The following is a 12,561-nucleotide window of genomic DNA, read 5'->3' on the forward strand; positions in this document are numbered from 1 at the left end:
AGAGGGAGCGAGCGATGTGAATGTGAAGCCCTCTGTGAGAAAGACCTCGCCAACTGCTTCCACTGTGCTCTTGTGCAGTTTCCAGAGTTCCCTGACATGAGAGGGATGGAATGTGTTTTTGGGGATGACCCTGTCTCCCTCTCTCTGCCTCTACCTGCTCACACTCTTCCTCCAGTAATCACTCCGTTCTGAAAACACCCTTCCCCCTACGCCACGGCATTCCAGACCCTGTGACTCACTCGCTCTGTTCTCAGCTGTGCACCACGCAGGCTCCGCTCAGCTGCTGCGACTAAAGGTCGGGGCTCCGTCTCTCAACAACATTCAACAGGATCTCTCAAGGGCTGATTTCAGATCAGGTCTCGGGGGGCGGAATGTCATCGCTCCTTCGGCCTTCTACCGCCGCTGCTGATCTCAGATCAGACCCGCGAAAGCCTTAAAGGTCACGTCCGTCCCACTGAGGGACGGAAGCAGCGTGGAGGGGGAGGAGGGCTCGCTGGTCCCGGCAATTCCTGCGCCCTCTCGGGGGGAGGCGGAGCCAGCCAACATCCCAACCTGCCACAGCAAACACGCCGCTGTTGACAAACCCTCGTGATTCAGCCCTCGGCAAACAGCCGCGCGGCAACAGTAAGGCCGGGTCCTCCACCGAGCCTCCCCCCCTCCCAGCGGGGTGAGTCACTGCTGTTTGAGTGGCTTGAGAACTCCCGAGGAACGCGTTCCATGGGGCTTTAAAGGCCGGCAGAAAGGAGATGAAGACGAAGATGACGAGCACTAACAAGACATGAGCATTTCAAAGCGAAAGAATTGCGTGTACATTTGTGCCTGTGTGAGTGTCTCGACAATAATAAACTTTCCTAGAAATAACTTGTGAAAACACTATTGATGGTAAAATAAACTATTGTTCCTTTTCTGCGAGGCTTTCTTTCATATATCTAATCAGCATCCTCTTCCTACAACAGACTGGGTACAGAATGGTGGTGTGAGACTGCCACACACCTGTGAGCTGCACACACACACCTGTGAGCTGCACACACACACCTGTCCCCTCCTCTTCTCACTCCCCTCCTTCCCATCAGCCCCTCCTCCTGCAGAGTTCCCGTAAAGCCGAGCATCACTTCCTCATTCCCTCTGTGTGATGCGTCTGACACAAACATGAGAGTACTTGCTTCAGCTCCCCCCCCCCCCCCCCCCCCACCTCCCACACACACCAACGTTTCACTCCTTCCTCACAGGTGACCCCTGACATGCCATGTGTCTATATTCGTTTAGGGCAGCCTGAGCATTTAGGTCCTCTCAACTCCAAGAATTCATGAAAACTAGGCTGGTTTACAAGTTTATGTCTTGTAAAGCAGCTTTGTGGTGCACTGTGGCACTCACACTGTGGTGTGTGTGGTGAAATAAACACGCCCATTGGACAAAGTCCTGTCATGCTGTCCACTGAGGAAAAAAAATCATCTTTTGAATTAGGTCTGGGTCATGTGATACGCATTGCTTAAGATGAGAAAGTTCTGGAAATGTGTATTTGAGTGGAGTGTTGGAATCGAAACCCTGCATTTCATAATGAACTAGAACATAGATAAGTTATGTCCTGTACTGTGTCAAACAGCTCAACTTCCCTTACGGGCACTCGAAGAAACCTAGGACATTTCTGTGGTCACTTCCTGCCTAGTAGTACATTTGCCTGCGTCCATAGGAATTACTTCTGCTAATTGACACATTATGACACAACTGCATAAGAGTTAGAGGAGTAGTTATAACACTGGGTCAACGTTGGTAAAGGAAATACCACATCTAACCCCAAGGACACCTTCCTGCATGCAAAACGCTTGGGGGGGGGGGGGGGGGGGGGGTTGGGGGGTGACGACTAAAGCTAAAATGAACTGAACGCAGTGCTGAGACTCACGGGCGAGTCTCATTGGACGTACTGAGCATCAGAGGAAACCTGCTGTAATAGGGCCTGATAGCACAAAGTCAAGCCATTAAAACACCTCCAGGAAAAACACATGCCCAGCCCACAGTGACCCAGCCACAGTGACCCAGCCACAGTGATGACCTTTACTCCCCATTTACAAGAATGACAGATTAGACTGGAATGTACACATGATTCAGCTCAAATTGTGTGTGTGTGTGTGTGTGTGTGTGTGTGTGTGTGGTGTGTGTGTGGTGTGTGTGTGTGTGTGTGTGTGTGAGTGTGTGTGTGTAGGGGGGGGTTGTATATGCACGCATGTGTGTTTGTGTGTTATCTTTCGAGTGAGGTGTGTAATACAGGGGACATAAAAAAATCCTAGACTGTATTCTTGCTTTGTGGATGTAAGCATTCATCAAGATCCAAGGTTCAAGGTTCACTCACAGCAGGGTTATAACCAGCCATACTACAACCACTGTTAACTCTCCATTGCCTTACAGCATTCATTCACCTCCAAGAAACAGGGCTTGTCAGTGCATACATGTAAGCATGTGTGTGTGTGTGTGTGTGTGTGTGTATGTGTGTGTGTGTGTGTGTGTGTGTGTGTGTGTGTGTGTTTGTGAACATACTATGTGTGTTTGGATATGGGGATGGGGTGTGAGTTCCATTCTCCCTGCTCTCCAAGGTCAGAGTGCTTCCATCACGACCCATCCCTTCCTCCCTGACGTTACTCACTTCCTGTTTGCCTGCCGCCTGCGCCCACCGCCGACGCGTGTCTTAGCTGGGCGCGCCTGGCAGGCGTGCGGCAGGCGCGCTCGGCGATTCCCCCCTCGCCCTCTCTTCTCCCTCCCCTCCCCTCTCTTCTCCTCCCCTCCCCTCTCTTCTCCCCCCCCCTTCGGTCCTCCCCTCCCGCTCTGCCTCTCCTCCCCTCTCTCTCCCGCCTCCCCTCTCCTCTCCTCCCCTCCCCTCTCTCTCCGCCCCCCCTCGCCGCTCTTCCCCTCCCCTCTTCTCTCCTCCTCTCTCCTCCCCTCCCCTCTCCCTCTCCTCCCCTCCCTCTCTCTTCTCCTCCCCCTCCCCTCTCTTCTCCTCCCCTCCCCTCTCCTCTCCTCCCCCTCCCCTCTCTTCCCCCCCCCTCTTCTCCTCCCCTCCCCTCTCCTTCTCCTCCCCTCCCCTCTCCTCTCCTCCCTCTCCCCTCTCTTCCCCCCCCCTCTCCTCTCCTCCCCTCCCCTCTCCTCTCCTCCCCTCTCCTCTCTTCCCCCCCCTCCCTCCTCTCCCCCTCCCCTCTCTTCTCCTCCCCTCCCCATCTCCTCCTGGCCGTGGGCGGCACAAGCACAGACTGCATGTGTCCTTGGCATGGACGTTCTGTATGAATACACCACATGGAGGAAGAGATCAGTGTGGCGGACCTTGAGCTATAACAGGATGCCGGTCTCTGAGCAGACTGTGACTGTGAAGCTCGGGGCTCGTTCATTCAGTACCGGGCTGAATGGACCTCTGCAGGAGGCACATGACAAGCTTCTCAAACCTTGGAGAGGACACAAACCTTCTCCTCGCGAGCACGGACTGAGTTCTGCTGTATTGTACAGTGCTCAAAAACAGTGCACGATGAAGAGGCGTGTGGGATATGGTGCACAGAGAGACAGTGTCCATTCTGAATTAGCTATATCTGAAGAACACTTCCAGAGAAATTCCAGAGAAGCACTGCCTGTTCCCAATCACATGCCTCCTGTGGACTACACGGGAAGTGCGGAGGGCTCGTCTGGTTCTCGGCGTGGAAGATGACCTGCCTACAGCGGACCTTGTCCGGACCTTTCTGTCCACACTGCAGGGCAGCTGACAGCTGTGGCAAAAGTACAAGTTGTGTTTCTTGATACCCTCTTCCAGGAATGTGTCACGTGCACACACACACACACTCAACACACACACACACACACACACACACACACACACACACACACACACACACACACACACACACACACACACACACACACATACAAACATTTGAGAGAAACTAAAGCACTAACACAAGCCCACGAGGGAATTAGTGGGAAAAAAGAAACATTCCAGAAATGCCAGAATCTCATGAAGGACGCGGACCACACCCCCCCCCCCCCCCCCCCCCAACACACACACACACACACACACACACACACACACACACACACACACACACACACACACACACACCACAAACCATCCCTAGTCCCCACTGAGAGATAATACTACCGGGTGGGAGTGGAGACACTCATTAACAAGTCAGGTTCAAAAAGAATCTCAGCAATGTATCTGTGACTGGAATTCACTCTAGTCAAAGTTCAGGCATGACAGACACACACCTCTTAGGGGTAACTGTTTGTCCAACAGAAAAGTTCAAATGTGGTAAAGCCAACATTAGCTAATTACTGCTGTGTTGTTCTTCTGATCAGCAGAACATGAGGCAGTCGCATTAGCTTAGCTGGAATCAGTGTTGGATAACAGTAAATTTATTGTGTAAGTGTGTGTTCCTGAGTAAGAGCTTTTCCTGTGAACAGCACCATAGGAGATATTCCCATAACATCTCTTGGAAATCACATCTGCTACCAACACATCCTCTGAATGTTTTCTTCATTGCTACCAACACATCCTCTGGACGTTTTATTCATTTGATGTTTTTATTTTATTTGTTTGATTTGGATGATGTTTACATGCCTGAAAGCCTGTCATCTCTCTTAATTTGGACTGATATTTGCAGTTGTATGTGAATAATCACCAATTAATGGATAAGAAAATACAAAGCATTTCCTTTTTAATGCATTCTAGGTGTTTTCTGTTTGAACTGCTATTTATTTATCCTATCACGATCTAGCTTCAACTGGTCATATAATAGTCAAAATCATGGCGTAGGGGTGAAAACGTTTTTCTTTTTCAAGTCCCATGCTGCCATCTAGTGTTTGAGTTAATGAACCTCACAAAATGTCATGTTGGTTTTTCTGGTAGGCGACGTACGATGACTACAGCTGTAAAGGAGCGACTGATGGTAAGGCGTGTCGTGTTTTTATAGCTAATGACTAACTTTTTAGGCGAGTTACCTTCTAATTACATCAGCTATTATTGTATTTATTTCGTTGTGACCCTGCCTGGTTTAGAATATATAACCATGTAGCTCAGTTCAATATCAATTAAAAGCAGCCAACATCACTCAGGCCTACTTGTACTTGAAGGGGGGATCGTGTCTGTCTGCCATACGGGTGCACGCGAAACGTTTAAATTAAAGAAAGAAACATTTAAATCAAGGCTCGCGACGTAATGCTGTAACGGACAATCCGATAGCTGAACTAAGTTAGGACTTCACCATGGAAGTCAGGTAGATTTAGTGGACCTCACAAACAGCAGGTGTGAAATGTGTGACATTTCAAAACTGAAGCGCCCAACAAATGAGATGCCATCTACTAAGAATATCGGTGCAAATTAACAAATTTCATGATTTTTATTTTAAATAGGATGTGTTTGACTCACATGCGTTTTGTATGAAGCCAGGTAAAAAAAACATGTTTCAGGTTCAGAGTGTGACTCAAAAAGTTGAAATAATGTCTAATTCTGGATATAACAATTCATCTTTCTTCTGGAAAGATGAGCTAAACTTGAATTCTAGGCCAAATACATTTGTGAATCATGTGATATTGTAAAAAAAAACCTTGTCTAATTTGACTGAAAATGTCCATTTTAATTAGATTCTTGATTTTGATTGTAGCCTTTTAGCGACATGCAGTAAAGGCTTTCACACTTCTGCCTCAAGACACACACAGTCCATAATTCACTAGTGGATACACACTAGCCAGATTAACACACAAGACACACACAGTCCATAATTCACTAGTGGATACACACTAGCCAGATTAACACACAAGACACACACAGTCCATAATACACTAGTGGATACACACTAGCCAGATTAACACACAAGACACACACAGTCCATAATACACTAGTGGATACACACTAGCCAGATTAACACACAAGACACACACGGTCCATAATACACTAGTGGACACACACTAGCCAGATTAACACACAAGACACACACGGTCCATAATACACTAGTGGATACACACTAGCCAGATTAACACACAAGACACACACGGTCCATAATACACTAGTGGACACACACTAGCCAGATTAACACACAAGACACACACGGTCCATAATACACTAGTGGACACACACTAGCCAGATTAACACACAAGACACGCACGGTCCATAATACACTAGTGGACACACACTAGCCAGATTAACACACAAGACACGCACGGTCCATAATACACTAGTGGACACACACTAGCCAGATTAACACACAAGACACGCACGGTCCATAATACACTAGTGGACACACACTAGCCAGATTAACACACAAGACACGCACGGTCCATAATACACTAGTGGACACACACTAGCCAGATTAACACACAAGACACGCACGGTCCATAATACACTAGTGGACACACACTAGCCAGATTAACACACAAGACACACACGGTCCATAATACACTAGTGGACACACACTAGCCAGATTAACACACAAGACACGCACAGTCCATAATACACTAGTGGACACACACTAGCCAGATTAACACACAAGACACGCACGGTCCATAATACACTAGTGGACACACACTAGCCAGATTAACACACAAGACACACACGGTCCATAATACACTAGTGGACACACACTAGCCAGATTAACACACAAGACACACACGGTCCATAATACACTAGTGGACACACACTAGCCAGATTAACACACAAGACACGCACGGTCCATAATACACTAGTGGACACACACTAGCCAGATTAACACACAAGACACGCACGGTCCATAATACACTAGTGGACACACACTAGCCAGATTAACACACAAGACACGCACGGTCCATAATACACTAGTGGACACACACTAGCCAGATTAACACACAAGACACGCACGGTCCATAATACACTAGTGGACACACACTAGCCAGATTCACACACGGTCCATAATACACTAGTGGACACACACTAGCCAGATTAACACACAAGACACACACGGTCCATAATACACTAGTGGACACACACTAGCCAGATTAACACACAAGACACGCACGGTCCATAATACACTAGTGGACCACACACTAGCCAGATTAACACACAAGACACGCACGGTCCATAATACACTAGTGGACACACACTAGCCAGATTAACACACAAGACACGCACGGTCCATAATACACTAGTGGACACACACTAGCCAGAGTAACACACAAGACACGCACTACGGTCCATAATACACTAGTGGACACACACTAGCCAGATTAACACACAAGACACACACAGTCCATAATACACTAGTGGACACACACTAGCCAGATTAACAGCACAAGACACGCACAGTCCATAATACACTAGTGGACACACACTAGCCAGATTAACACACAAGACACGCACAGTCCATAATACACTAGTGGACACACACTAGCCAGATTAACACACAAGACACGCACGGTCCATAATACACTAGTGGACACACACTGGCCAGATTAACACACAAGACACACACAGTCCATAATACACTAGTGGACACACACTAGCCAGATTAACACACAAGACACACACAGTCCATAATACACTAGTGGATACACACTAGCCAGAATTAACACACAAGACACACACAGTCCATAATACACTAGTGGATACACACTAGCCAGATTAACACAGCGAGACACGTATAGCGTATACACTAACCACAGCATGCAAGAAAAACGAGTTTCAGTGCTTGCTTTTAAACAGTTGTAAAAGAAATCTCAAATCATTATTTGGACAAAATGGGCTGTGAAGATGAGTGTGCTAGTGGATTTAATTAAGCCAGGCTTGATAACAAGGGATCTGAATAGGATTACATTACATTTCTTGCAAAATTTTTTAGAGAATTAACAGGTTTCTGCAAAAAGATTGCAATTGCCAAAATAGTGAAAGCTATCACAACGCAGTGCGTCCTGGAATTATATTTATTCTTGTGATCACAAAGCTGTTAAATCCTGGATGGACTGTTATATGTGTATATATCTGTATATATGTATATATAGTATGATTTACCAACTGAAATCTTTGCTAAATTTTTTGTCTTCAGTCTCATTGATTGTTGAACTGGTCTAGATGAATATTCATAAAGCTAGAGATGTATCTTACTCTCTGTAGAAATCTACTGTCACTCAGTAAAAAATGGCTTAACCAGCTCGTCATATATTGCAGCAGGCTTGTTTTGCCCTGCAGCTCTCCATGGTAACATGTGGGGAGGGGGATAATCACTGGGCATGACTAAATTGGAATAACATTGTCTGCATATCTACTGCGGCAGCCTAAATGTTGTTCATTGCTAAAATATAATTGGACAGAATATAATTGGAATTGGAAGTAGGAAAAGATCTCATATGTTTGTAATAATTGGGAATAGTGATTATGATTGTTACTTTATAATTGTGTACATATGCGATAGTTAGGACAGTCTTGTGAGGAGGGAGTTTTGAGTGACAGAGAGAGGAGAGTCAGAGAGATTTTTGCATCTTGTTCTGTTTTGTTGAGGGGGTGTGGGGGGGGGGGTTTCTTTTCAGAGGAAATTTGTTGAAACTTTGATAAATTTGAATGGGCAATCTTTATTGTCCTATTTGTGCAAAGTAAACAGCCCAACTTTACCAAGTGTTTTGTGGAATTTCTTTATCAGTGTGGATTCAAATAAAAGAGAGTTAGAGCAAGACTCCTTACACACACAACTATAGTGCAATGTAAACAATAACAATTAAGTGGAAAATGTAAGAGTCCTCTTCTTGCTATTCCTTACAGATGATTAGATAATAAAATTAGATAATAAAAAATAAATAACCTGTAAATAATCTGTGACTGCATTTCATTTGACGTAACTCTGACCTTGAATGTTGAAATTTCTTTAATATTGATTAACCATGAAGCTCATCAGTGTAGTACCGAGTTGTTCTTGTGGATACCTCAGTCACTGAAGATACATTACAGTACTATAAGTATTGCATGATTGTTTTGTTTACACTTGTCTTGCTCTTGGGATCATACAGTTTATTTTTGCATTGACTGATTCCTTTTCTCCTAAGCCCAGCTGGTTAATGTACATTCCAAGTAAAGATACACATTCATATAAGGTGAACTGTACTGTTGACCCTTGTTGTGGTTAGGGTTGAACAGCTAAATGCCAATGTTAGCTTTTATAACAAGGTTCAAGTAGTAAGAATTTGCAAATAAGCTGTTTGCTAATGTGCCTACTGAATCATTAGAAACTGTCAGAGAACAGATGGTGCAAGCTGACCATTGTAACTTACTTGATGGGGACCTAAAAAGGCAACCAAAGACTTATTTTTGAAGCGTGTAATTAAATCCAAACATCTGTGTGTATGCATTATCATTCTGTGAGTAATGAGGTAGAATAATGTTTGACACTTAAAACATCTTGATATATAATCTTTTATTAATTTAAATTAGCTGATAAAGAAATTTAATTACCTCTGGGGATCAGTATCACAGATCTCCACTTCCTTTATTGAAAATCCACATGCATTGTCATCTTTGTTTACAAACTTTGAAAGGGTTTTATCACACTGACTTGGACATTTCCCAGACTTTGTACTGGGGGCTGGCAGAATAAAGCCTGTAATTTCCAGTACAACTGATTTGGATATTTGTGTTCTCACTACCCTTGGGGTAATGTTCAGAAAAGGTCAGGGTTACCGTGCATGTCTGATGGGGGCTTTGGTGTAATACGTTCATGTTAACACCCTGGCAGTATTCTAAACAAGCTGCAACTTATTAAAGATTTTTGTTTTGTTTTTTTTTTTTACTGGCAGCCCAGTACACAATCAGTTACAATTGTTAAATTGTGTAAGACAAAAACATTTATCAAGTGATCAAAGTATACTTAAAAACTGAATTTAAAAGTATGCTCAGATTTCCCACTATTGGTTTAATTTGAATGTCTTGTCTTAATAAAATCTTATTTTTTAAATCACCATTAGTTTTGGTTCAAACAAGGAGACGTCTAAGGAAATTTCTATTCTTCCTATCGAAACTGAAACCACATCTGTTCTCTTTTGTCAGTTGCACGAGTGGCAGCATATAGAAAAAAAGAAGAGACGAAGAATTTAGCTCTAAGGAATGTCATACTTTGTTTCCATAAGGTCCACTTGTAGTTACAAAATATTTCTGCCAGTTAGACCGGAATATAAGCGTTTAAGAAATCATTTTCTTCTGTTACTACAGTATGACATCCCTACTGGTGATGTGAATAATTTAACTATTCGCATATAAGGTTATTCTTCATGATGAACGGTGATTCAGTCCATATAGGTTACCCAAGTGATTAGCTAAGCACATTCACGTAGAACCCGCCTCATCGTACATTTCCTCTACGCCCATTTGGACGCCAGTATTGCACCTGTTACGCCCTTCATCCAATCGCGAATGGACGGGATGTTGTTCCAAGATGGCGGCCTCCATCTTGAAGGATCTTATGTTAATAAACTAACAGGATTGATTCATTAAAAGATTATAACATATCCGGACAAAAAACGCAAGTAATACGTGTCGATTGTTTTACCATCGTTCTGATTCATGTCTTTGCCGTAGGGTCCAGTTTTATATTTATTTGAGAAGAAATTGTCTTTCTCCAGCTATGGCCACCCGAAAACAAAATTCATTTTGGAAGGAAGAGCGCCAAGGTTCCCGGCAGGTGAGTTTACACCTGTGTGGCTGTGAATGACACCTTTCCTCGTTGTGATGTTGCCTTTAACTGTGCGGTTCGGAATACATTTTTCATCACTGACAGTCGCTCGAAACCGTCCATACGGAGGCTCTGTCGCTCATGTCTCTCACACCATCTTGCTGGCTAGTTAGCGTGGATAGCTAGCTAGGTGTGTTAGTGTAATCCCAACACTACAGCAGCCACCCAACGGTATTATAATGGGCTCACACGCCGGTCGACGTTGGGATTAACTTTCATTGCAAAATAAACAGCTGAATTAAAGTGCTCTTTAAACCAACCTGAAGACAGTCGAGGAACCTAAGTTACATGGTAGCTCAATATGAAAATATTGTAACATGTGCCCATATGGTATCAGAGGAAGCAGGTTGAAAAGTTCAGGGTTTTATTATATCATGGAGTAATATGAGCAAACTACATAAACTAACTTGGTGGAATCAGTTTGATGCACTTGGGGTTGTGATGGCAGAGATAGATCTTGTGTAATGCTTGATGATAACCAGAAAGAAAGTTTTGTGGTTTCTCTACTGTCTCAGTTCTATTTAAAAGAGGAAGTGTCAACTGCCACAAAGAGAGTCTAATCTACTGACAAGGGTACTTCTAGGTACTTCCCTATGAAGGATACGCATAGTTGTATCATGTTTCATGCACCTTGGCAGTTTTTTTGTGTGTGTGTGTGTGTAATCCTATATTTCACAGGCTTGTCCTCAGACTTGCTTTCTTTTCCTCTGGAACCAATTTAGACTCCAACCGTGTTTTAGGCAGTGACTCTTGCAGATTTTGCATAATTTTTTCTTTGTTGAACTACATGATGTGTGCTGCTCACGCCAGCTGTTGTCCTGTATTGGAATTGCCTTTATTGTCATTACAATTTGCATTACAATGAAATTTGATTCTACTCCAAGGTGCTTGTTGGGACTAATAAATACAGAAAATGAATATAAAATGACAAGATTAAAAGTAGTGCCACATTTCCAAAATAGTTTTGGTAGATTATTTCTATGATAAATGTTTTGAATATTGCACATAAGCTATTTACAGTATATGTTACATAATATTGCACGTAGGAAAAGTATTGCACACCTGTTGTATTGCTCATGGGTTTGAGAAATTACGTTATTGTTATTTACATGTTGTTCAGTGCAGTGATTGCTCTTGGGGGGGAAAAGCTGTCCCTGATCCTACTTGTTCGAGTTTGAATACCTGGTCCAGTTCATGAAGGGCTCTTGGTATCTGCGTTTTAGAGAATGAAAAATGCAGCTTGGCACTTTACTCATTTGAAATGTCTGTTCACAGTGAAGTGAATGTGTTCACAGTGTTGACAATCACTGTCTTGTACTGGATCCCACTGGGTAACCTGTGCTTAACCAGGTGACTGACACCTGAAATACTTGGCTTGTCCTCCACCTACCCTACAAGGTAACTTGGGATCCTTTATTAGTTGAAAATTTTACACAAGCTGTTTTCTAACAGCACAATGGCTGTGTTGTGGTTTGTGTATGTGCGTGCGTGTATGTGTGTGTCACAGACGGTGAGTGCGGTTCTGTTGTAGCGTGCGTGTTCATGAGACACTCTCCCTTTCAATGATTGGTCCTCAGGGTGGGGCTATTGTGAAAATGAGACTTGGTTGCTGTTGGGCAAACTGGAGAATAACTTACAGAAATGTAAATGTTCTACAAGGTTGTAAGATGAGATACACATGTATATATATTTATATTAAGATTCCTCTAACTAACATTTTTTTACAGATTAGGTAATATTAACAGTCCACATAAAAGTGATGCTTAAAGTCTTACCAGTATATTTTCTCAGGGTCTTCTGCTGAGTTGGTAGTGTGGCTGATTGTGTGAAATGTGTTGGATCACAG

General features: G+C 43.8%; 1 protein-coding gene across 1 annotated transcript in view; it reads left to right on the top strand.

The window, feature by feature from the left end:
* The first annotated feature begins 3,325 nt into the window (after positions 1-3,325).
* tbc1d22b (TBC1 domain family, member 22B) overlaps positions 3,326-12,561 on the top strand; it is a 47,349-nt gene continuing 38,113 nt past the window's right edge. The window contains exons 1-2 of the mRNA XM_077001281.1: positions 3,326-3,647; positions 10,586-10,664. Of these exons, the coding sequence (XP_076857396.1) occupies positions 3,326-3,647; positions 10,586-10,664 (401 nt within the window). The remainder of the gene's footprint in view (positions 3,648-10,585; positions 10,665-12,561) is intronic.

Source organism: Brachyhypopomus gauderio, chromosome 4, assembly GCF_052324685.1.
Source record: "Brachyhypopomus gauderio isolate BG-103 chromosome 4, BGAUD_0.2, whole genome shotgun sequence".
In the NCBI taxonomy this organism is placed as follows: Eukaryota; Metazoa; Chordata; class Actinopteri; order Gymnotiformes; family Hypopomidae; genus Brachyhypopomus; species Brachyhypopomus gauderio.